The sequence below is a fragment of the Pleuronectes platessa genome, chromosome 4, assembly GCF_947347685.1.
Source record: "Pleuronectes platessa chromosome 4, fPlePla1.1, whole genome shotgun sequence".
NCBI classification, from domain to species: domain Eukaryota; kingdom Metazoa; phylum Chordata; class Actinopteri; order Pleuronectiformes; family Pleuronectidae; genus Pleuronectes; species Pleuronectes platessa.
Genome location: NC_070629.1, coordinates 18,656,762 through 18,681,616, shown reverse-complemented (window position 1 = coordinate 18,681,616; position 24,855 = coordinate 18,656,762). Strand labels below are relative to the sequence as shown.

Below are 24,855 nucleotides of genomic sequence, written 5' to 3'. Positions count from 1 at the left end.
GCACTTTATTAGGGACTCAGTACTGTTGCTGGCTACAGCCTTCAATCACTTTGAAAAGCTTGGTTATTTGGAGCATGGATTCCGCAGGATATTGAAAATATGTCTTTGACATTTTGCTTTTTGTTGTCATGACTGTTGTATCATTTCTGCAAATCGGTCACCTGCATCATGCAGGGGTCTCCCATTTCACCACATTGACTCAGATCAGAAGTTCATTGAACTCAGTCTGTGGCTCGTCTAGTTCATGAAACCAGTGCGAGCCGAACTGAACTGATTTGCAACAAACTCGTTGGAGGGATACGAGCGTGGGCCCCTTCTAATTAAACACATTTCATTTCGGTTCCATTCGAAGGGGTAGAGGCTTTTTGGGCTCTTTCCTTAGTATTGTGAGAAGGGAGACTTTTTTCATCAGTCTTTCAAGAAAAAACATTTGGATCTTGATGGTAAAATAAGCCTTAATAATGGGCTTGACATCGATGAGTTTCTCCAGTATAATGCAGATTATTATTATTCCTTTTTATTTCATATTTTAAGAGTGAGAGAAACATTTAGGATTGTTTGGCCTTTGTCAAGGTATATGCTCCACTGACTCCCATTCTAGTTTCTATTGGACATTCAAGTTTTTTTTTTCTCTTATAAAATATTACGCAATACAATAATAGGATTCAAGTTAGATATGAGTTTGTTTTATGGATCTCACATCGTGTGATTACTTACTGTGAATTTAGTCTGTATAAACGCTTACATGTTGAAACCACATGAAAAAAAAATCAGGAAAATAAGATGAGGACAAAAATCTTTATTTCTCGTTCCAGCATCGAGGAACAAATCGTTGACCAAAGAGGAAAACAATAAATATACAATCTTCTTTAACCCAAAAATCCTTATATCTTATATTTATATAACAATTAAATGACTTTTCATAAGTATGGTGTAATTTTCTTGTAATGACAGTATTGTATTTAATTCATATGAGATCATAAGAGTGAATTTTGATTCACTCTTATGATCTTTGGGGGGGTTTGAGGTGTAGTTTGGTGACAATATGGCAAAACGAATTATTTCACAGTTTCACATAGCATAAAGAAGAAATATTTTTTTAAAGTGCAGATAAAATAACATGGTCCTCCTTTCACAAATCACACGTTCAATTGCTCAGTTTGACACATTCATGATTTTACTGCCAGTTTTGTATGGTGTGGTGTGAACAGAAGCTCATGGAGTGGGTGTGAGTACATGCTGTTCTGTAACAGACATGATTAAAGTCTCCTCTCTTCCGTGACCCCTGTAAAATGTTTAATCTTTTACAATTAGGTGGATAACTGTTTTGTTTGAGCAAATTATTTCATAACTTACCATCAGCAAATGTCTTGAAAAGACAAGCGCCAGCCAAAAGTTGTATTTGATAAATATAAGAAGTAAAAGTAACACTTTGTTGACGTGATAACTTTCAGAGAAATGTGTGACTTTTGATCAAAACGGGATTTCCTTGATCTTCTCTGCATGATCACAGCTGGCTGAGTGAGTGGGAGGCGGTTTCTCGAGGCTTCTTCCCAGTGCTCTCAGTCTGCTCTTCTCGGGGCAGGTGAAGCACTTTGCGGCAGATGTTCTTGAAGGCAGGGATGGAGAAGTAGTAGACCACGGGGTCCAGCACGCTGTTGAGATAGGTCAGACTGATGGAGATGTAGAATCCGCTGGTCAGTTCCTCCAAGGCGTCACAGACTTCCGATGCGGTGTGGTCTCCGATCAGCTGATTGGTCTTGATCCAAATCGCCACCTGCGTGAGGTTGCTCGGGAGGAAGCAGGTGATGAAGAGCACCACCACCAATATCATGAAGCCCAGAGCCTTCTTGATCTTTGCATGCTGGGCCAGCTGTCTGCCTCTGAGGTGGCTGACAATGTGGATGGTGCAGTAGAGAATCACAAGCAACGGCAAGTAGAAGGAAAAGAGGAACTCAAACTTGTGCCAGTTCATATTGGTGTGGGGGTCGGTCTCCACCATGAAGCTTTCACAGTACGTGTTGTTGGCATGTTTGGAAGATAGGATGAGATGTTTTGACATGAAGACGTGTGCAGTCATTGCAATGGTGACTATCCAGATTCCAAGTGCTACTAGAGAGGCTTTGAAGACACTCATAGAGTTAATGGCATGATGGGGGTGCACAACACGCATGTACCTGTCCACGGCGATCGCCATCAAGAAGATGGTACTTACACTGCGATTCATAGCCATCATGAACAGGCAGGTGTGGCAGAGAGCCTCTCCGAACATCCAGTTGACCCCATACCAGTAGTAGGTGGCACGGAACGGCAGAGCCATGATGAGCAGAAAGTCGGCCATCGCCAGGCTGAAGAGCAACACCGTGCTGCTCTTCCAGGGCTTCAGGTGGAGGCAGAAGATCCAGAGGGCCAGACCATTTCCAAGGAGCCCCAGAATGATCTCTATCACCAACAGTGGAGGGAGGACTCGGGTCAGCAGAGTTCCATTAAAATGGCACTGCATGTTGAGTTGTGTGCTGTCTCTCTGGCTGGTACAAAGAAAATACCGCTTGGGGGACTGAGCAGTCTCTCAAGAGAAGCAGGTTTGTGTTTTTTTTTTACAGGAAGTAGTTCACGAAAGTGCTGCATTCAGCTTTCACACATCTATAATAACTCTGAGGCTTTCAGCTGAAATATGACGGGCCAACAGGAAATCAACATTATCAATTCATACACATGCATGTGAGGAACAAGTTAACCTTAAACCTGGTAAAGAAATCAATATGGAGCTGTATACCTCAAAGCTTTATTTTTTATTTGGATGCACACATAAAAGAAAACTTAGAGTTTGTTCCAATGAACATCGACAAGTTACATCAACACAATTGATCCCTTTAAGTTGAAAGAAAGAAGTATTTGTGTGTTAAGAATTAACATTGCAAGATCGGGCGTTTTTCTATATTTTTGCAAATTTCTAAAACGATATGTGTAGGTACCTTGCCACAGGGTTCTCCCACACACAGCCAGAGACGGAAGTGTTGCTTTTTAACAAACTTTATTAGTCACCACAAATAAACTTAATCAAACATAAAGCAGAATAGCTTTTGAGCTCAGTCCGGGCGTCTCTCAGTGTGTGTCTGGGATTCTCTCCAGTGTCTGAGTTCCTCTGTGAGGCAGCGCAGACACTGCCCTTTAAACACGAGGACCAATCAGCTAACAGCTCTCACCTGCGCTGATTGATCCTCTGGGGTGGAGGTGAGGCTGCTCTCCCAGCCCCCTCACCTCCACACGATAATACAGAGATCTTGATCAGGCTCGTTTCGGGGACTGTGTATGTGTGAAATTTGACTGTTTGGCCCCGGCAGAGGTATCTACTCTTCAGAATGCCATTCTAGTTATTCTATTCAATTCAGTTAATTTGTAAAATGCTGAATCACAACATACATTTTCTCACGATCGAGACTTCCCTGTATAAGGAGACCCGACAGTTCATAGTATGAGGAAGCCTGTTTTGCTGAACAAAAGCTACATGTCTGTGAATTTATTTAATCGACTGTACTTCCCATTTAAAATATGAATGTTTCAAATATAACCAACTCTATTTTCAATGAAGTTAACATATTTAAGTTGGTTCCATAAAACGATGAAAAATCTGCATTAATTAATAAATCACTGCCTCTTTGAACAGCTGCAAAGATTCAGGTGGAGAAAATATGGAAATCCAGCTTGAAGCATCAAAAATAACCCATGAGAGAAAAGGGTTTCACTACATGTTTCAATCAATCAACCTTTATTTGCTCCTCGCTTCGGAGTTGTAGCTGTGACAAAGTCTCTAATGCAAAAATCAAAGTTTAATTTCGTTCATCCAGATTTTTTCTGTGTTGCATGGAGGGCTAAATAAATGGATATGTATCCACATTGCACTTTCCCAGTCTTATCGATCACTCAAAGTGCTTTACAGTACAAGTCAAATTCACAAACTACACATAGCTTTTTGTTTTTTCATACATCATCAAAGAGGAAAACAATACATTTACAGATGAAGTTTTTTAAACAAAAAGTATTTTTATCTCCATATTATATATATATATGCAACCATTAAATGTATTTTCATATGTATGGTATAATTTTCTTGTAATGACAGTATTGTATTTAATTCCTATGCGATCATAAGAATGAATCAAACTTTTGGGGGGGTTGATATGTAGTTTGGTGACAATATGGCAAAAATAATTGTTTTACAATTTCACATAGCTCATAAGGAAGATTTTTTTTTTTTAAGTACAGTTAATACATAGAGAAATAAGACTTCACATCTTTTCAAGCAAGTGTGTAACATTTGGAAGAAGAATAACATGATCTTTCTTTCATAAATCACAAATGAGACATTCAGTTGCTCAGTTTGACACATTTGTGGTTTTAATGCCAGTTTTGTTTGGTGTGGTGTGAACAGAAGCTCATGGAGTGGATGTGAGTCCACCCTGTTCTGTAACAGACATGATTAAAGTCTCCTCTCTTCATGATCCCTGTAAAATTTTTAATATTTTACAATTAGCCCAGAATACGACTTGTAGCAGAGGTGGATAACGGTTTTGTTTGAACAAATTATTTCATAACTTACCATCAGCAAATGTGTTGAAAAGAAAAGTGAAGTCAAAGTTGTATTTTATAAATATAAGAAGTAAAAGTAACACTTTGTTGACGTGATAACTTTCAGAGAAATGTGTGACTTTTGATCAAAACGGGATTTCCTTGATCTTCTCTGCATGATCACAACTGGCTGAGTGAGTGGGAGGCGGTTTCTCGAGGCTTCTTCCCAGTGCTCTCAGTCTGCTCTTCTCGGGGCAGGTGAAGCACTTTGCGGCAGATGTTCTTGAAGGCAGGGATGGAGAAGTAGTAGACCACGGGGTCCAGCACGCTGTTGAGATAGGTCAGACTGATGGAGATGTAGAATCCGCTGTTCAGGTCCTCCAAGGCGTCACAGACTTTCGATGCGGTGTGGTCTCCGATCAGCTGATTGGTCTTGATCCAAATCGCCACCTGCGTGAGGTTGCTCGGGAGGAAGCAGGTGATGAAGAGCACCACCACCAATATCATGAAGCCCAGAGCCTTCTTGATCTTTGCATCCTGGGCCAGCTGTCTGCCTCTGAGGTGGCTGACAATGTGGATGGTGCAGTAGAGAATCACAAGCAACGGCAAGTAGAAGGAAAAGAGGAACGCAAACTTGTGCCAGTTCATATTGGTTTTAGCGTCAGGCACCACCATGAAGCTTTCACAGTACGTGTTGTTGGCAGGTTTGGAAGATAGGATGAGATGTTTTGACATGAAGACGTGTGCAGTCATTGCAATGGTGACTATCCAGATTCCAAGTGCTACTAGAGAGGCTTTGAAGACACTCATAGAGTTAATGGCATGATGGGGGTGCACAACCCGCATGTACCTGTCCACGGCGATCGCCATCAAGAAGAAGATACTTCCACTGCGATTCATAGCCAGCATGAACAGGATGGTGTTGCAGAGAGCCTCTCCAAAGATCCAGTTGAGCCCATACCAGTAGTAGGTGGCATGGAACGGCAGAGCCATGATGAGCAGAAAGTCGGCCATCGCCAGGCTGAAGAGCAACACCGTGCTGCTCTTCCAGGGCTTCAGGTGGAGGCAGAAGATCCAGAGGGCCAGACCATTGATTAGGAGCCCCAGAATGATCTCTATCACCAACAGTGGAGGGAGGACTCGGGTCAGTAGAGTTCCATTAAAATGGCACTGCATGTTGAGTTGTGTGCTGTCTCTCTGGCTGGTACAAAGAAAATACCGCTTGGGGGACTGAGCAGTCTCTCAAGAGAAGCATTTTTTTTTTTTTTCAGGAAGTAGTCCACGATGGTGCTGCATTTAGCTTTCACACATCTCAAATAACTCTGAGGCTTTCAGCTGAATATGACGGCCCAACAGGAAATGATCATTATCAATTCCTACACATGCATGTGAGGAACAAGTTAACCTTAAACCTGGTATAGAAATCAATATGGAGCTGTTGTGATGGAAATTCATCTTGAGATTTGAAATAATGAAATTCTCAGACCGGAGTTGCTTTTGAGTCTTTATAATAAGCTCTGCAGAGTTTACACAACAAGCACGGGGGCTCAAAATGGAACAACTGGCTGCAAGTTCACAGAAGCCAGAACTTATACAAAGAGGCGTTTCATAAGACATGATATGAAAAAAAAGAAGACATGAAAGACATGAGATCATCCTCTATCTTATCTGCTGTGTCCCTACCGTCCCTGGTACCAATTAAAGAAAAACATCACCAAATAAGGGTTCCATCCTGTCTGGTAGACAGTATCACAGCAGTGAGACACTTAGTAAGGGGATTTCCAATACCTTAGACACTGGTCAGTGATATTTTCCATTACACTCCCCCATTTGATCATCAATAAAAATATGATCACTAACGAAAAATAATCAAGAAACATCATAATCAACATCAGTAACAAACATCAAATCATAGAAGAAAATCGTAGAGTCTGCAATCCTATATACAGAGTCACTGGCGATGAGGCCACAATAGGTAGCCGCTGCTGTTTTTGTGGAAAGAAAAAAAAAGTAATTTTCCTGTAATTGAGCAAGCATTTCAAATGAAAATGGAAGAAAATCAGGTCAAACTAAAATCATCATCACATTAAGCATTATCAAAATGTAACATACTGTATTGATTGGCAAAAGAAACTGATATTAAAATGTAATAAAACGTGAAACATCAACATATAGTATATCTAAGGTTGAAAATATATCCAGTAAAACCTTTAAAATTCAAGCCAGGTTGAAAATTGATTAATCAATCAAATATCATTTGTATAGCCCATATTCACCAATCACAATGTGTCCCATAGGCCTTTAACATGGTGTGACACCTTCTGCCCTTAACCCTCATAAAGCGTAAGGAAGAAAACTACTCCAAAAACCCTTTTCACAGAGTAAAAAATAAGTAGAAACCTTAGAGAGAGCCACATGTGAGGGATTCCTCACCCAGGACAGAAAGAAGTGGTATGTATATATAACTAAGTATGTACAAACTTCATAAAGTAACACATCCACCTTAAAAATTCAGAGATTTAAATTAAGGCATCATAAAATATGAAGTTGAAAAGATTATGCAGTAGCTGTTTTTGTCTAGTGAAATCACTAAGAAACACATAAGCAAGCTGGAGGGAGAAAATGAAAACTAAAAGAGTAAAATTCAACTAAATTTGAGTATCATCATCAGAATAATCTGTGTTGTCAGTGTCCAGGTAAGTAGGGATGGGGAATAAGTCAGGAACATCCGTGACAGAGGAGGGTATGGGCTGATATGACAACATAGTCTTAGTAAGACTTGCATTAACTGTACGGGTGATGAGGCCACGAACGCTTGTGTAGTTAATCATACACCACTCTCGGTGCTTCTCAATCATTGGGAGTATCAGTGTGTGTGCTTTCAGTTGAAGGCGTCAGCTGGTCCGATGGAGATGGTACTCGTTTGCAATGGCTGGCGTGGATCCAGGTGGCTCTTTCAGCAACTTTCACGGCTGTGTAGGTTGTGAGCAGTATCTGGTAAGGCCCTTGCCACCTGCGTGAGCGCCAATTCTTTCTCCGGAAGTCCTTGACCACCACGAAGTCGCCTGGCTGGAGGTTATGAAGCGGTTCAGTAGCTGGATGAGGAAGGGAGGAGGTCACCTGTCTCCTGATTTCTGAAAGAGACGAAGTTGGGGGACTTCCGGTTGGCTACAGAACAAGATGGCAGGTTGAGCACTTTGCTCCCGCGAGTCAGCGTATTATTAACCCCCGCTAACTTAATTAAAATATAACGAAGTGGTCTCTTTTAAGATTATGGTGGGGGGAAAGAAAGGCAGAGGTAAAGGGGCGCAAGATACAGCGGAAAATGATTCCCACCGTGTAGAACAAGCCGAGGACGACATGCGGGGAGATGAGGGCCAACATAGCGGCGACTCAACACCGGGAGCGGTGCGCACAGGGCTTGAAACTATAAGTAAGCAGATCAGCGAACTCAAGTCTGAACTAAAGGAAGACTTAAAAATGTTCAAAGACGAAATTAAACGTGACATGAGAGAAGAACTCATCGAATTCAAGCAAGATGTTAACCGGCAGCTAGCTACAAACATGCTAGCCATGCAGGAGCACAACAAGAAAATCGACGAGATGGCCACGCGGATCGACGACACGTGGAGCGCGGAGGCTAACGCAGCCCTTCAGCAAACCATACAGGATCAGCAGAAGCTAGAAGACAAGCTGAATGACATAGAGTCGAGGGCAAGACGAAACAACCTGAGGATCCACGGTGTGCCGGAGGACGCAGAACGAGGCTCGGTGATGGAGTTTGTCGAAAAAATGCTCCGGTCCGAACTCAAGCTGAACGACGATGTGGATTTACAAATACAACGCGCACACAGAGCCCTGGCGCCCAAACCGGGCCCAAACTCGCCTCCGAGGTCTATTATCATCAATTTCCAGCAATACAGCACCAAGGAGATGGTTATCCAAAAAGCATGGCGACAGAAAATCACAATGGGAGAGAAACCGCTGTATTTCGATCATGACTATACAGCTACCGTTCTACAACAGCGCAAGGCATTCACCAATATCAAAAAGGCTCTCAAGGAAAAGGGCATTCGTTTCCAGACGCCCTTCACGCGGATGCGCATTCACTGGGAGAGCGGTGTGCAGGTGTACGGCAGTGCCTGGGAGTCAGCGCAGGAGCTCCGGCAGCGGGGATACAGCGTGGAGGTGCCAGAGAGACCACCCGGTAGGAGTCACCTGTTGGAGCTTCTCCAGCGGGCTACACCGTGGCAGCGAGTGGGATCAAATGCAGATGTAGGCACTGCCAGATGTGCTAAAGAGCGCCTACGGAAATTTCAGCATAGACGCCAGGAAGAACAGTAGTGTTTAAAAAACTGATGGTATACAAGCGACCCTTAACATAGAGATAAACATTGTATTCACGCGCTGGCTGGCGGGGCAGCGAGAGTTCGGCCCTACCAACGGACTCACACGTAAGTTCAAGTGACAGTTTGTAGCGGACTAATTGGGGAGGGGGCCCTTTCCTTGTGAGAGGTTTATTTCCCCCTCAGCTGAAAACTGGAGAATGCTCTTCAGACTTTGGAAGTCCTTTCACTTTACTGTTATAATGCTTGTTCTAAGCCGTTCTGGGCTTGTAATTGTGTTCCAGTTATCATTGGTTACTAAGTTAAGCCTGTGGAAACATAATGTTGTAAGATTGACTCGGTTAAGTTATGATGCAGCCTGATGAGGTAAAGCTAATGTCCTTAAATTTGAACGGTTTGGGAAACCCGATTAAAAGGTCTAAGGTAATGGCAAAATTGAAAAAAGAGAAGGCAGATATTATTTTTATGCAAGAAACCCATCTCTCCCAACAAGAGCATGAGAAATTGAAACGATTTGGTTTTAAAAATACTTTCTATAATTCATATGTGCAAAGTCATAGAAGAGGGATTGCTATTCTGGTCGCTAATAAATTCAAATTTGAATCTTTTAAAGAAATAAAAGAAAAGGAGGGCAGATATCTCATTGTTAAGGGTAGGATTGAACAGGATATAGTAACCTTAGTAAATGTATATGCACCACCTGATACTAACAAACTGTTTTTCAAATCATTAATGGATGTGATTGCACTGGAGGCTGAGGGTGTCTGTATATGTGGTGGAGATTTTAATGTAGTATTAAATCAACATTTAGACACAACTAGCTTAACGAGAAATAGAAATAAATTATCAAAATTGATTAACACAGCCTGGGATGATATCGGGTTTTGTGATGTCTGGAGACATATTAATCCATTTGACACGAACTACACTCACTACTCAGCTCCACATTGTACTTACTCCAGGATAGATTGTTTTTTTATGCCAAAAAGTGACTGTTATAGGGTGAAAGAATGTAGAATTGGGGTGGCTGATGTCTCTGACCACAGTGCTGTGTACTTGACAGTTCAAATACAAGGAAGGAAGAGGAAGACGGGTTGGAGGTGAAATGTAGGTATGTTAAATAACAAAGCAGCTGTAGAACAGATAAAACTGGAAATTAAAGATTATCTGAAGATAAATGACAATGGAGAGGTGGACCCATCTATACTGTGGGACTCATTGAAGGCGGTGATGCGTGGGAATTTGATTGCTTTAACAGCATTAAACAAAAAAAAGAAAATCATGGAATATAATAACCTGGTATTAGATTTATCAAATGTGGAGCAACAACATAAAAAAAACAGAGACCCAGAACTGCTGGTGCATATAAAACAATTAAGGAAACAGATGAATGATCTATTAGAACAAGAAGTTGAGAAGACGGCCCGATTCTATAAGCAGACCTACTATGAATCAGGTCCTAAAGCAGCCAAATTACTTGCCCGACGCTTGCGTAAACAACAAGTGGATAGTACCATCCATAAGATACGGGACCCAGAAACAAATCATTTGAAATATCAACCACAGGAAATAGAGGCCATTTTTCTAAATTATTATAAACAATTGTATACAGAGACCTCTGATACCAAAGTGGAAGCCATGCAAATGTTTCTTAATGAGCTTGATTTGCCTTGTATTGGCAAAGTACAAAATGATTTCATTATAGCAGATTTTACACTAGAAGAAATAAATAATGCAATTGGCAACTTAAAATCAAGTAAGACTCCAGGTAGTGATGGCTTCCCTGCGGAGTGGTATAAAACCTTTAAAGAAGAACTAGCTCCACTCCTGCTAAAAACATTTAATTGGATTAAAAGAGAATGTAAACTTCCGCCATCATGGAATGAGGCAGTCATTACAGTACTCCCAAAGGAGGGCAAAGATAGGGAATATAGTAGTAATTATAGGCCTATTTCAATTCTCAATGTAGATTATAAAATGTACACAGCCATTATCGCAAAAAGACTTGAGAATATTCTCCCAGAATTAATAGACGAGGACCAAACAGGATTTGTAAAAAGCCGACAAACGCATGACAATATTAGAAGGACTCTACATTTAATAGATAGAATAGAAAGGGAAAATAAAAAGGCAGTAGTGCTAAGCCTCGACGCCGAAAAGGCTTTTGATCGGGTCAATTGGCAATTCCTGTATCAAACTTTAGATAGATTTGGCTTCAATGAGCAATCTGTAGATTTAATAAGAACACTTTATCAACAGCCAACAGCAAAAATTAAAATTAATGGGTCATTATCTCCATCATTTATATTACAAAGAGGAACTAGACAAGGTTGTTGTCTCAGCCCCACATTATTTGCTTTTTATATTGAACCCCTGGCCCAGACAATCCGTCAACATGAACAACTACAAGGCATCACAATTGGACATAGAGATCATTTAATTAGTTTATTCGCGGACGATATTTTGGTCCATTTAGTGGATCCTGAGAAGTCGTTCCCCATATTGATGGACATCCTCGAAGAATTTAATTATTATGCTGGTTACAAACTAAATATTACAAAGACACAACTTTTGTCATTTAATTACAAGCCTTCAGAAGAAATAAAACATAGGCATGATTTAAAATGGGATATGGAAGAAATAAAATATTTAGGGGTAATCATTACAAAAAATTTGAACAGATTATACGAGGCAAACTATAATTTGATTAATCAGAATATTAAAAAGGATATTGAACGATGGTCCACCTATCCATTGGATTTTGGCAGTAAGATAAATGTAATTAAGATGAACATGTTGCCTAGATTGCTATACCTGTTTCAAGCTTTGCCAGTAGTGGTTCCTAAACACCAGTTCTTTACCTGGGATAGACTTATTTCTAGGTTTATCTGGGATGGAAAGAAGCCTAGAATAAGATACACAACACTGCAGTTGGCCAGGCATAAAGGAGGAATGGCACTCCCAAATCTCAAAGATTACTTTTATGCAGCTCAGTTCCGTCCCCTTTTTCTGTGGTGTAATGATAACTATTTTGCTAGATGGAAGGAAATTGAGACATATGTTGAGAGTTATCAGATCCAGTCGGTTTTGGGAGAAAAAGAAATCCCCCTATTAGTCAAAAGTCAAATAGATTCAATAACCTCTGGCTCACTGGAGTTTTGGTTTGATTTTGTAAGGCAATTCAAACTAAGGAAAGACCAGAAAGCACTTAGATGGTTAGCCTTTGACACTCAATTTAAACCAGGAGAAAATGATGCCATATTTAAGCAATGGGGAGTAAAAGGTATTAAGGCAGTGTGTACACTGATGGAAAAAAACAAAGAATTACAAACTTTCCAAAAACTAAAAGAAACATTTTCTCTTCATAATCGGGACTTATTTAGGTATATACAATTTAGAGATTATTATAATAAAGAATTGAAGATGGAAATTTCTCACGAAATAAACCCAGTTATAAAGAATATGATCAATGCATATAAACCAAATAGTAAAAGTGTAAAAGTAATCTCCATGTTTTATGACAGTATTATGGAATGTAAGGGCAACTCAACATTGTATCTAAAATAAAGGTGGGAAAAAGAATTAAATGTAGACATTTCATCAGATGTATGGTACGATATGTGTGAAACTCAACATACTTCCACAAGTTCACAACAACTGAGGGTTTTCAACTGGAAAAATTTGGTGCGGTTTTTTATTACACCTAAAATCAGCAGTAAAGCATCTTCAACACCCCAACCATGTTGGAGACAGTGTGGCTGCTTAGAAGCACACCACACGCATATTTTTTGGAGTTGTAAAAAACTGAAGTCATTTTGGAAAGATGTACATTTAATCTTAATTAATGTGCTTGGATATAAGATTCCTTTGTCATGCACTGTCTTGTACTTTGGTCACATTTCACTGGTTACTCTACAGAGGGACAGATACTTGGTAAAAGTACTCCTTACAGCAGCAAGGAAAACCATAACTAGAAGCCGGTATAAACCTGATTCACCTAAACAGCAACAATGGTTTGATGTCATTCAGGAAATAAGGACAATGGAACGACTGACTTGTGTGATACGTTTGAGGTTAGATTTGTATGCTAAGAGATGGCAGAAGTGGATACTTTACTTAGACGAACTATAAGGACACTGGCTCACAGTCTGTTTGCATTCAAGTGTAAGGCAGCTACTTGAGCTGCGCTTAATCTTTACATAGGTATGTATTTCATCTTTTTATCTACACCAAGTTTTCCCACAGGCTCCGTTTTTGTTTGTTTTTGTTATAATTGTTTGTTCATTACTGTATGTTTGTTTTATCTGCACTGAATTAACATCTGCAAGATGATCTTACTATGTGTAGTTGAGATGTGCTAAAAACTCAATAAAAACTAAAGTATAAAAAAAAAGAAAGAGACGAAGTTAGGTTAGCACAATAGGACAACATGTTATCATCACACAAGTCTGTGGATGGAAGCGGAGAAGACGGAGGAGCCACACCAATGTGGGGAGGAGTTGCAAAAAGAATCTCATAAGGTGAAAGATTAGACCTTGTTCGTTTTCTCATCCTCATTTACATCAGCACCAGAGGCAGGACTTTTGTCCATGCAAGACCTGTGTCTTCACAGCACTTTGCAAGTTTTGTTTTGAGTGTGCCGTTCTCTCGTTCCACAGCTCCACCACTGGCTGGATGATATGCACAGTGTGTTCGCACATCCATACCTAGATGAGAACCAAGTTGTTTGACAGCTTCGTTTACGAAGTGTCTGCCGTTGTCACTGGAAATCCTGCTAGGAATTCCCCATGGTGGAATAATGTCTCTTAACAATGCTTTGGTGACCACACTTGCAGTTTGTTTTGAGGCAGGAAAAGCTTCAACCCATTTTGACCACATGTCGACCATCACTAAGCAGTGAGATTTACCTTCTGATGGTGACAGCTCTATGAAGTCCATCATCAGATGTTCAAAAGGTCGAGTAGGTGGTTGGTGAGCTGCCTGGCTGGTTACAGCCACTGGCCTGCCAACGTTGTGTGTGGCGCAGATTACGCATGCCTGACAGTACTTTTGAGCATAGGTGGAGAAACCTTTCGTAAACCAATGTTCTGTTATCATAGATAACATCCCCATTTTAGATGTGTGATCTTTGCCATGAGATAACTTAGCATAATGGGGAAAGAAATGTTTTGGCAAACAGGGTTTGTTGTCAGGACCATACCACACACCAGCTCGGAACATAGCACCGGACTTCTTCCATAGGGAGATCTCAGGAGGAGTAGCAGTGGACTGTACTGCAGAAAGAGAGGAGGACATGTCAGATGTGAGTGCAGCCAATTGTTTGTTTGAAAGAGGAGGTGGTAAGCGAGCTGCAGCTTTAGCCGCTGTGTCTGCTTTGGCGTTTCCCCGAGACACCACATCCGTAGCACGTGTGTGTGCAGCACATTTGCATACAGCCACCGTTTTTGGGAGCAAAATGGCAGATAGAAGATCTGTGATGAGACCATGGTGTGCTATCTTTTTACCAGAGGATGTGAGGAAGTTTCTGTGTTGCCAAAGGGCACCAAAATCATGAGTTACACCGAACGCATATCTGGAGTCAGTGTAGACTGTGAGTGTTTTACCAGTAGCCAGTTTGCATGCTTCCGTGAGTGCGATGAGCTCTGCTGCCTGTGCTGAGAGGTGATGAGGAAGAGAACTCGAGACGAGGACTTCGCTATCTGAACAAACAGAGAAACCAACACAGTTAGTACCAGAGACAGGGTCACGTGAGGCAGACCCATCGACATACAGAATCAAGCCAGAGTTAGAAAGAGGTTCGTCAAAGAGGTCAGGTCGTGGGGAACACTGGACTTGAAGTTCAGCCACACAGTTGTGTTCTTCCCCGTCATCCGGAAGCGGAAGAAGCGTGGCTGGGTTCAAAGTTGAACAGCGTTTCACTGTGATGTTGGGCATGTCAAGAAGAACAGTGTGATACCGCAACCAGCGAGCAGCAGAGAGATGTGAGGTCTTCTGTTCTGTAAGAATGAGAGACACAGCATGAGGAACAAGGAGTGTCAAGTCAGAGTAACCTACTATGTCTCGTGAGGCAAGGACGGCTTTTTCACATGCGGCCACTGCACGCAAACAACGTGGAAGGCCAGCTGCCACCGGATCAAGTTTGGCGGAGAAGTAGGCGAAAGGGCGAAACTTGTCACCATGAGACTGAAGGAGGACGGAAGTCATGCAGCGGTCTCTCTCATCCACAGCCTGAACAAAAGCTTTGTCAGGGTTAGGGAGAGCAAGAGTGGGAGATTGCTGCAGCGTCTTCTTCAGTGTGACAAATGCCTCGTCTGCCTCTGGAGTCCAAACGACACGTTCGTGAGGAGTGAGTGATTTGCCGTGGTACAGAGCACCTAAGGGGGCTTCAAGAAGAGCAAAGTCAGGAATGAACGTTCTACAGAAAGAGCATGTGCCGATGAATGACATGAGTTGTTTCTTCGTCAAGGGTTTTGGCATGTTAACAATAGCTTCTACTCTCTTATCAGACAGGGATTTGCCATCTTTGGTAACGACATGACCCAGAAACGTGACAGTTTGTTGTACAAACTGTAGTTTGCTGAGGCTGACTTTATGGCCCTCACGAGCCAGATGCCTCAGCAAAGCGATCGTATTTGTTTCACATTGCTCCTGTGTGGGACTGGCAATTAGTAGATCATCAACATACTGCAAGAGAGCTGAACCCGGAGTGAGGATGAGGGGTTCAAGACTGTTCCTGAGAGACTGATTGTACAATGACGGAGACTCACAGTAGCCCTGACATAAGCGTGTGAACGTGTAGGCCTTGTTTTCAAAATTAAAAGCAAACCAGTACTGGCTGTCCTTGTGGACAGGAACACTAAAAAAAGCATTGGATAAATCTACAACCGAAAACCACACTGCATTAGGCGGAATTTGGGAAAGCAGCGTGTATGGGTTGGGAACAATAGGCGATCGAAAAATTACAGCATCATTCACAGCCTTCAAATCCTGCACAAACCGCCACTCAGTAGGTTGACCTTTGTCTCTGATCTTTTTAACTGGGAACAGTGGAGTGCGTACCGGTGAATCAGGGCAGGGGACAATTACTCCAGCCTGCAAAAAGGATTCAAAAACAGGACGTATCCCCTCCACTGCTTCTTGTCTGAGTGGATGTTGTTGTTTACATGGCCTGTAATCAGATTTTGGAGTGATTTTGACTGGATCACAGTTTCTGATGAGGCCCACATCATATTTGTCCTTTGCCCACAGTGTTTCAGGCAGATCTGAAAGTAAAGGAGAAATGTCAGAGGGGCTAGACAACATTGCATAAGAATGAAGGTGATTTTCAGTCACAACAAATGAGCGTGTGGCTGGAGAACAGAAGGTTGGAGACATTTTTAGATCAAATGCACTCAGACTGGGGGAATACATTACGTCAGGCCTGGTTGTGGGTTGCCAATCAACGGCAGCCTGGCATGATCTGACAAATGGGCCTAAGTCTTGCCACTTGTCATCATGAGACTTGGAGAGCGGGATGTGAGGGCTTGAATTCGAGACGCGAAACAGTGCCAACTGCTGGTCAGTGAGTGAGACGAAAGCTGCACTTCTGGAACCAGACCAAAAAACATTGGACACTTTCAGAGAATCATCAGAAAAAGGCAAAAACAGAGATTCATAAACGTGATCTGCTGTGTCTGTCACATGTGAAGTGCAATGCAATGAATCAGTGTGCATGAAATCTGAAAAAGGAGTGACAAGAGAGTGTGACGTGGAGAGCAGATCAGTGGAGGCATTTATAGGAAGTTGCCACTGATATGCAAACAGCTGCTCATGTGTGGTCTGTGACATTGTGAATGTAGGTGAAGAAGAATTGTGTGTAACCGTCACTCCATCAGAGGAGGATACTAAGTTGAGGCCTAACACAATCATCAAATCTCTTCCTAATAGATTAATTGGGCAACAGGGAGACAACAGAAAACCATGTTCAAACCTTATGGGATGTTTGTCAAACTGAGTGGCGCATTTGAGAGGTTTTGTGAAATTTTCTTTCACAGTAGCACCGCTGGCACCTTGAGAGAATATAAAGCGACCACTCATTTCAGGGGATGTGGGCAAATCTGACCACAGAATAACCTGCACCAGAGTCAACCATGAAATTAAGTTTGTGACCGTTAACACACAGTTCGAGTTGTGGCATTTTCTTAAAAGCATCACTATTGTACTTAACATAAGTACCACAAAGTTGTGTGTGATCTGGTGTGTGTGTGTGTGCGGTTAATTTGGCAAGCGTTTCTTCATTGCTGTAGCTTGTTTGTATGTGTTCGGTTAGTTTGGCAAGCGAATACCTCATTGCTTTAGCGTCTCTGTGTGTGTGTGATTCACTTTCCTTTCTTTGATCTTCGGCGGGTTGATTGGTCGTCTCCTCCCCGTCTGCCATCTCCTCCATTTCTCTATTTCAGTCGGCAGTGAAAGTTCTTGTCTCTCCCACCTCTCGCCGCTGGGGGCAGTTCCTCGCCCAGTGTCCTTTTTCTCTGCAGATCAAGCACTCATCTCTGGCAACTTTTTGTCGACGAGAGAAGCCTCTCCCACGACCACGTCCGCGTCCGCGCCCCTCTCCTCCTGGTTCATTGAAGTTGGCTCTGCTATCAGCGTTATCTTTGCTGCTTGGCCTTGACAAGGCTGAAACAGCCTGCATCATGGTTAGCTGTGCTTTCTGGAGCTGTTGATCCTTTTTTAGTTTTTCTCTGTCTTTGTTTTTTTTGTGTTGGCGTTCAGCATGTTCAGCATGACGTCTGATCTCTGTCAAGCGAGCATCCTCAAGCCCGATGCAGGTGTTGCCTACGTTTGCCCGTAGTGGGGGGAGCAGACCATTCAGGAAGGCCTGTTTCAGATGTGTTTCATAAGCCCCTGGCTCATTGCCAAGGTCGTCCGGTATGGGGATGCCGCTGTGTTGATTAAACAGGACAGTCAGACGTGTGAGGAAATCTCCTACGGTTTCGCCTGGTTGTTGTCTGCACCCCGTTATTTTGGACATGTCAATTTTATTGGGGAAGGCGGTCTTCAGGGCGTTGAGGAGTGTGTTGCGAGCGTTGACATATGCTGCATTACCCGCATCCTCCCAGTCTGGCGAAGTCAGACGGAGGTCACCTCCACAGTGCTGACGTATTTTTGCAAAGTCAGTGGGGCCTAATTTCTTCATTAGAAGTCGTCTGATTTCAGACACTGTTGGCATGAATTCACGGCAAAATGTTTCAAACTGGAGGGCAAATGCTGTGCCAGAGTTCCGTGGGTCTGGGAGGTGATTCAGTGCTTCGGTCATGTCTGTGTCAGTCCAGGGGCGGTAGACGAGGGCTGGGCCGGTTGGTCCCATGACATTTATCATAGGAGCAGTTATCACTTCTCCCTGCTGTTGACGAGTTCTATTTGCAATGGGAGAGAAGGAATCGGAGCCCAGAGATGAGGAAGAGGTGAAGTCATCATTCAGTCCTCCAGCGGCCCCGTCTCCGTAGACTACTAGGTATCTGCACATCATATGGAGGAGGGTTTTGTCGTTGGGGAGGAGGGAGGCAGGCGTCGAGGAGAGGCCCTTTAAACCCTGTAAGGGGAGGATAAAGAGATGTATATGATTTCTTTTCAACTTTCTTTTCAACATTCTCAGTTTCCTTCTTGTCAACCTTAGCCATCTGTTTAAACGTTTTTTTCCTGTCCCTACACTCTGCCTCTTTTCCCCACATTTCAAGACACTTTTTATTGTCTTCAATGTCTTTCCACATTGTGACCTTGACCTTTTTCTTGCTTTTTAACTCTTCCTCTCTCTCTCTCGAGGAGCTTCTCTTTTAAAAGTTTAATTTTGTCGACACTGAATGACCCGTCAGGAGGAAAACCAAAGTCTCTGGACCATACTGGAAGATATGTCACACTTTCCCATCCGTGCCTTGCAACCATAGAGTCCACAATAAGACCCTCTGGGCTTTGGGGTCCTTGACTCCCCTTGTTACCCATCCTATCTGGTCTATGAAATTGGCTTATCAACAATTTTCATAACCTTATTAATTAGCTGTGTGAAAATGGACTCATCAACAGTTTTCACAACACTCTAATTTAAGACGTGGACGTCTCCACGAATCCTTGTTTCTTTCGCGGCTAAACAGGAGAAAGCCTTCAACTAGGATGATTGCCACAAAATGGGTCAGATTGACACCTATAATCCACAATAATCCAGAGAGAATGACTAATACACCTGTTACAAATAAAACCCTTTAAATGTATTATTTCTAATGTTTGATTTTGTATTTGAGAAAATCACCTTAACAGTCACAAAAATCAGAATTTCAACATCTCACCAGATTTAAGATGACCAAAGAGAGGTCTTTGGATCCCTGTGAAGAAGGTCCAGAGCCCCAGTTTTTTCGGTCCTCTCTTCTCTTCAGTGTTGGAGGTAGAGGCAGAAGATTTTCTCTCCTGGGTGATCAGCCACCGAAGACTTCTCGGGTCCAGATGATCTTTCAAGGGATCCTGTTCGTGACGCCAAAAATGTGATGGAAATTCATCTTGAGATTTGAAATAATGAAATTCTCAGACCAGAGTTGCTTTTGAGTCTTTATAATAAGAAGCTCTGCAGAGTTTACACAACAAGCACGGGTGCTCAAAATGGAACAACTGGCTGCAAGTTCACAGAAGCCAGAACTTATACAAAGAGGCGTTTCATAAGACATGATATGAAAAAAAAGAAGACATGAAAGACATGAGATCATCCTCTATCTTATCTGCTGTGTCCTTCCGTCCCCGGTACCAGTTAGATGAAAAACCTCACCCTACCGTCCCTGGTACCAATGAAAGAAAAACGTCACCAAATAAGGGTTCCATCCTGTCAGGTAGACAGTATCACAGCAGTGAGACACTTAGTAAGGGGATTTCCAATACCTTAGACACTGGTCAGTGATATTTTCCATTACACTGTATACCTCAAAGCTTTATTTTTTATTTGGATGCACACATAAAAGAAAACTTAGAGTTTGTTCCAATGAACATCGACAAGTTACATCAACACAATTGATCCCTTTAAGTTGAAAGAAAGAAGTATTTGTGTGTTAAGAATTAACATTGCAAGATCGGGCGTTTTTCTATATTTTTGCAAATTTCTAAAACAATATGTGTAGGTACCTTGCCACAGGGTTCTGCCACACACAGCCAGAGACGGAAGTGTTGCTTTTTAACAAACTTTATTAGTCACCACAAATAAACTTAATCAAACATAAAGCAGAATAGCTTTTCAGTTCAGTCCGGGCGTCTCTCAGTGTGTGTCTGGGATTCTCTCCAGTGTCTGAGTTCCTCTGTGAGGCAGCGCAGACACTGCCCTTTAAGCACGAGGACCAATCAGCTAACAGCTCTCACCTGCGCTGATTGATCCTCTGGGGTGGAGGTGAGGCTGCTCTCCCAGCCCCCTCACCTCCACACGATAATACAGAGATCTTGATCAGGCTCGTTTCAGGGACTGTGTATGTGTGAAATTTGACTGTTTGGCCCCGGCAGAGGTATCTACTCTTCAGAATGCCATTCTAGTTATTCTATTCAATTCAGTTAATTTGTAAAGTGCTGAATCACAACATACATTTTCTCACGATCGAGACTTCCCTGTATAAGGAGACCCGACAGTTCATAGTATGAGGAAGCCTGTTTTGCAGAACAAAAGCTACATGTCTGTGAATTTATTTAATCGACTGTACTTCCCATTTAAAATATGAATGTTTCAAATATAACCAACTCTATTTTCAATGAAGTTAACATATTTAAGTTGGTTCCATAAAACGATGAAAAATCTGCATTAATTAATAAATCACTGCCTCTTTGAACAGCTGCAAAGATTCAGGTGGAGAAAATATGGAAATCCAGCTTGAAGCATAAAAAATAACCCATGAGAGAAAAGGGTTTCACTACATGTTTCAATCAATCAACCTTTATTTGCTCCTCGCTTCGGAGTTGTAGCTGTGACAAAGTCTCTAATGCAAAAATCAAAGTTTAATTTCGTTCGTCCAGATTTTTTCTGTGTTGCATGGAGGGCTAAATAAATGGATATGTATCCACATTGCACTTTCCCAGTCTTATCGATCACTCAAAGTGCTTTACAGTACAAGTCAAATTCACAAACTACACATAGCTTTTTGTTTTTTCATACATCATCAAAGAGGAAAACAATACATTTACAGATAAAGTTTTTTAAACAAAAAGTATTTTTATCTCCATATTACATATATATATATATGCAACCATTAAATGTCTTTTCATATGTATGGTATAATTTTCTTGTAATGACAGTATTGTATTTAATTCCTATGCGATCATAAGAATGAATCAAACTTTTGGGGGGGTTGATATGTAGTTTGGTGACAATATGGCAAAAAGAATTGTTTTACAATTTCACATAGCTCATAAGGAAGATTTTTTTTTTTTAAGTACAGTTAATACATAGAGAAATAAGACTTCACATCTTTTCAAGCAAGTGTGTAACATTTGGAAGAAGAATAACATGATCTTTCTTTCATAAATCACAAATGAGACATTCAGTTGCTCAGTTTGACACATTTGTGGTTTTAATGCCAGTTTTGTTTGGTGTGGTGTGAACAGAAGCTCATGGAGTGGATGTGAGTCCACCCTGTTCTGTAACAGACATGATTAAAGTCTCCTCTCTTCACGACCCCTGTAAAATGTTTAATATTTTACAATTAGCCCAGAATATGACTTGTAGCAGAGGTGGATAACGGTTTTGTTTGAACAAATTATTTCATAACTTACCATCAGCAAATGTGTTGAAAAGAAAAGCACAGTCAAAGTTGTATTTGATAAATATAAGAAGTAAAAGTAACACTTTGTTGACGTGATAACTTTCAGAGAAATGTGTGACTTTTGATCAAAACGGGATTTCCTTGATCTTCTCTGCGTGATCACAGCTGGCTGAGTGAGTGGGAGGCGGTTTCTCGAGGCTTCTTCCCAGTGCTCTCAGTCTGCTCTTCTTGGGGCAGGTGAAGCACTTTGCGGCAGATGTTCTTGAAGGCAGGGATGGAGAAGTAGTAGACCACGGGGTCCAGCACGCTGTTGAGATAGGTCAGACTGATGGAGATGTAGAATCCCCTGGTCAGGTCCTCCAAGGCGTCACAGACTTTCGATGCGGTGTGGTCTCCGATCAGCTGATTGGTCTTGATCCAAATCGCCACCTGCGTGAGGTTGCTCGGGAGGAAGCAGGTGATGAAGAGCACCACCACCAATATCATGAAGCCCAGAGCCTTCTTGATCTTTGCATCCTGGGCCAGCTGTCTGCCTCTGAGGTGGCTGACAATGTGGATGGTGCAGTAGAGAATCACAAGCAACGGCAGGTAGAAGGAAAAGAGGAACTCAAACTTGTGCCAGTTCATATTGGTTTTAGCGTCAGGCACCACCATGAAGCTTTCACAGTACGTGTTGTTGGCATGTTTGGAAGATAGGATGAGATGTTTTGACATGAAGACGTGTGCAGTCATTGCAATGGTGACTATCCAGATTCCAAGTGCTACTAGAGAGGCTTTGAAGACACTCATAGAGTTAATGGCATGATGGGGGTGCACAACCCGCATGTACCTGTCCACGGCGATCGCCATCAAGAAGAAGATACTTCCACTGCGATTCATAGCCAGCATGAACAGGATGGTGTTGCAGAGAGCCTCTCCAAAGATCCAGTTGAGCCCATACCAGTAGTAGGTGGCACGGAACGGCAGAGCCATGATGAGCAGAAAGTCGGCCATCGCCAGGCTGAAGAGCAACACCGTGCTGCTCTTCCAGGGCTTCAGGTGGAGGCAGAAGATCCAGAGGGCCAGACCATTTCCAAGGAGCCCCAGAATGATCTCTATCACCAACAGTGGAGGGAGGACTTGGCTCAGCTGAGTTCCATTAAAATGGCACTGCATGTTGAGTTGTGTGCTGTCTCTCTGGCTGGTACAAAGAAAATACCGCTTGGGGGACTGAGCAGTCTCTCAAGAGAAGCATTTTTTTTTTTTTTTCAGGAAGTAGTTCACGAAGGTGCTGCATTCAGCTTTCACACATCTCAAATAACTCTGAGGCTTTCAGCTGAATATGACGGCCCAACAGGAAATGATCATTGCATGTGAGGAACAAGTTAACCTTAAACCTGGTATAGACATCAATATGGAGCTGTATACCTCAAAGCTTTATTTTTTATTTGGATGCACACATAAAAGAAAACTTAGAGTTTGTTCCAATGAACATCGACAAGTTACATCAACATAATTGATCACTTTAAGTTGAAAGAAAAATGTATTTTTGTGTAAAGAATTAACATTGCAAGATCGGGCGTTTTTCTATATTTTTGCAAATTTCTAAAACGAGAATACAGAGATTTTGATCAGGCTTGTTTCGGGGACTGTGTCTGTGTATTTGAGAAATTTGATTGTTTAGCCCCGGCGGAGGTATGTGCTCTTCAGAGTGCCATTTTAGTTATTCTATTCAATTCAGTTTAATTTGTAAAGGGCTGAATCTCAACATACATTTTCTCAAGGTCGAGACTTCCCTGTATAAGGAGACCCGACAGTTCACAGTATGAGGAAGCTGGTTTTGCAGAGCAAAAGCTACATGTTGGTGCATTTTTAAATCGACTGTACTTCCCGTTTCAAATATGAATGTTTCAAATATACCTCTTCTGAGAAACCAACTCTATTTTGAATGAAGTTTACATATTGAAGTTGGTTCCATAAAATGATGAAAAATCTAAAATATGTATTCATTAATAATTCACTGCCTCTTTGAGCAGCTGCAAAGCTTCAGGTGGAGAAAATATGGAAATCCAGCTTGAAGCATCAAAAATAACAAATGAGAGAAAAGGGTTTCACTACATGTTTCAATCAATCAGCCTTCTAAGTTTAATTTAATATGTCCAGATTCGTTCTGTGTAGCATGGAGGACTAAATAAATGGATATGTATCCACATTGTACTTTCCCAGTCTTGTCGATCACTCAAAGTGCTTTACAGTACAAGTCAAATTCACAAACTACACATAGCTTTTTTTTTGTCACACTTCATTCTTACACTGTGAGCACAGCTGTTAGGGGGAATTTGGTGATCAGTATTTGCCCGAGGGAACTTCAAAACCCAGACGAGAGGAATTGGATAACGAACCGCAGACTTTCTGGTTGGTGGACGTCCCAGCCTCCATCTATGAAGCAGAGTCTGTAACTCACTCTGAGAGTTTCTGAATCAAAGCGGATGTTTCAGTTCCATTCAGCGACTCAGACAGAAAGAGAAATGTTCTGTCTGGGTATCAGGCAAAGTCAAAATATGTGAAAAGCAAGTTCGGCACAAACTAATCTTTAGGAAAGCGAAGGGACACGTTCTGAGTTATTATTATTATTAATATTATTGTTGCTGTTATTAACAGTGTCAAGTAGTCACACAGAATCATTCATGCAGCTTATCCTGTAATGACTAGAAGCCTCAACAAAAAAGGGTTAAGAGGAAGCTCCCTCTGATTTTATGTGATCTACTGCTGTCTAGTGGATAGCATTTGAAAATGCTGCTGGTAATTTACAGCTTGTTGGAAGTTTATCAGGTCAAACTGGGTAAAACTACCACAACACATTTACTGTCATGAGGGTTTGAATGTTTAATATGTGTTGACTGAATCGTGCGTCAGTCTGGGGGCTGCAGCATGGGTTTCCCTCTGAACCGTGTTGTGAAGCAAGAGCTGTCATAAACATCTAAAAACTCATAAACTCATAAAAATACAAGAGTCATAGGCTCAGAAGTGGGAGGGTGAGGGTGAGTGAGGAGGAGAGCTGTAGGAGCCAAGTATTTGCTGGAACCAATGTTACTATATATAGTGCTATACAAAAGCAAGTGTTCACATGGCTTCATAATCGTGTCACGGCCGTCATTCAGGTAATTTGTACGTGGATGTGACCAGCAGCTTCGCCAAGT

At 41.9% G+C, this 24,855-nt stretch overlaps 4 protein-coding genes across 4 annotated transcripts; all 4 read right to left on the bottom strand.

Annotated features, from left to right (window-relative positions):
* Positions 1-1,159: 1,159 nt before the first annotated feature.
* On the bottom strand, positions 1,160-2,531 carry LOC128438619 (hydroxycarboxylic acid receptor 3). The gene has a single exon (XM_053421228.1). The coding sequence runs from the start codon at positions 2,501-2,503 to the stop codon at positions 1,508-1,510; it is 996 nt and encodes a 331-aa protein (XP_053277203.1). The 5' UTR covers positions 2,504-2,531; the 3' UTR covers positions 1,160-1,507.
* Positions 2,532-2,773: 242 nt separating this feature from the next.
* Positions 2,774-5,785, bottom strand: LOC128438301 (hydroxycarboxylic acid receptor 3). Its single transcript, XM_053420813.1, has one exon. The coding sequence runs from the start codon at positions 5,743-5,745 to the stop codon at positions 4,750-4,752; it is 996 nt and encodes a 331-aa protein (XP_053276788.1). The 5' UTR covers positions 5,746-5,785; the 3' UTR covers positions 2,774-4,749.
* A 331-nt stretch (positions 5,786-6,116) lies between these two features.
* Positions 6,117-17,010, bottom strand: LOC128438943 (uncharacterized). Its single transcript, XM_053421720.1, has 2 exons — positions 14,648-17,010; positions 6,117-7,703 (listed from the first exon to the last, which is right to left on the bottom strand). The coding sequence occupies exons 1-2, from the start codon at positions 16,989-16,991 to the stop codon at positions 7,420-7,422; spliced, it is 2,628 nt and encodes an 875-aa protein (XP_053277695.1). The 5' UTR covers positions 16,992-17,010; the 3' UTR covers positions 6,117-7,419.
* Positions 17,011-19,855: 2,845 nt separating this feature from the next.
* LOC128438942 (hydroxycarboxylic acid receptor 3-like) lies at positions 19,856-22,873 on the bottom strand. The gene has a single exon (XM_053421719.1). The coding sequence runs from the start codon at positions 22,829-22,831 to the stop codon at positions 21,836-21,838; it is 996 nt and encodes a 331-aa protein (XP_053277694.1). The 5' UTR covers positions 22,832-22,873; the 3' UTR covers positions 19,856-21,835.
* Positions 22,874-24,855: the final 1,982 nt, after the last annotated feature.

What these genes read in the sequence shown, in the direction of transcription:
- LOC128438942 (XM_053421719.1), bottom strand. Translation starts at nt 22,831, where the DNA reads ATGCAGTGCCATTTTAATGGAACTCAGCTGAGCCAAGTCCTCCCTCCA.
- LOC128438301 (XM_053420813.1), bottom strand. Translation starts at nt 5,745, where the DNA reads ATGCAGTGCCATTTTAATGGAACTCTACTGACCCGAGTCCTCCCTCCA.
- LOC128438619 (XM_053421228.1), bottom strand. Translation starts at nt 2,503, where the DNA reads ATGCAGTGCCATTTTAATGGAACTCTGCTGACCCGAGTCCTCCCTCCA.
- LOC128438943 (XM_053421720.1), bottom strand. Translation starts at nt 16,991, where the DNA reads ATGAGTGGTCGCTTTATATTCTCTCAAGGTGCCAGCGGTGCTACTGTG. An exon ending in CTCACGTGACCCTGTCTCTG is followed by an intron (nt 7,704 to 14,647) that starts GTACTAACTGTG and finishes CGTCTCTTTCAG; the next exon opens with AAATCAGGAGACAGGTGACC.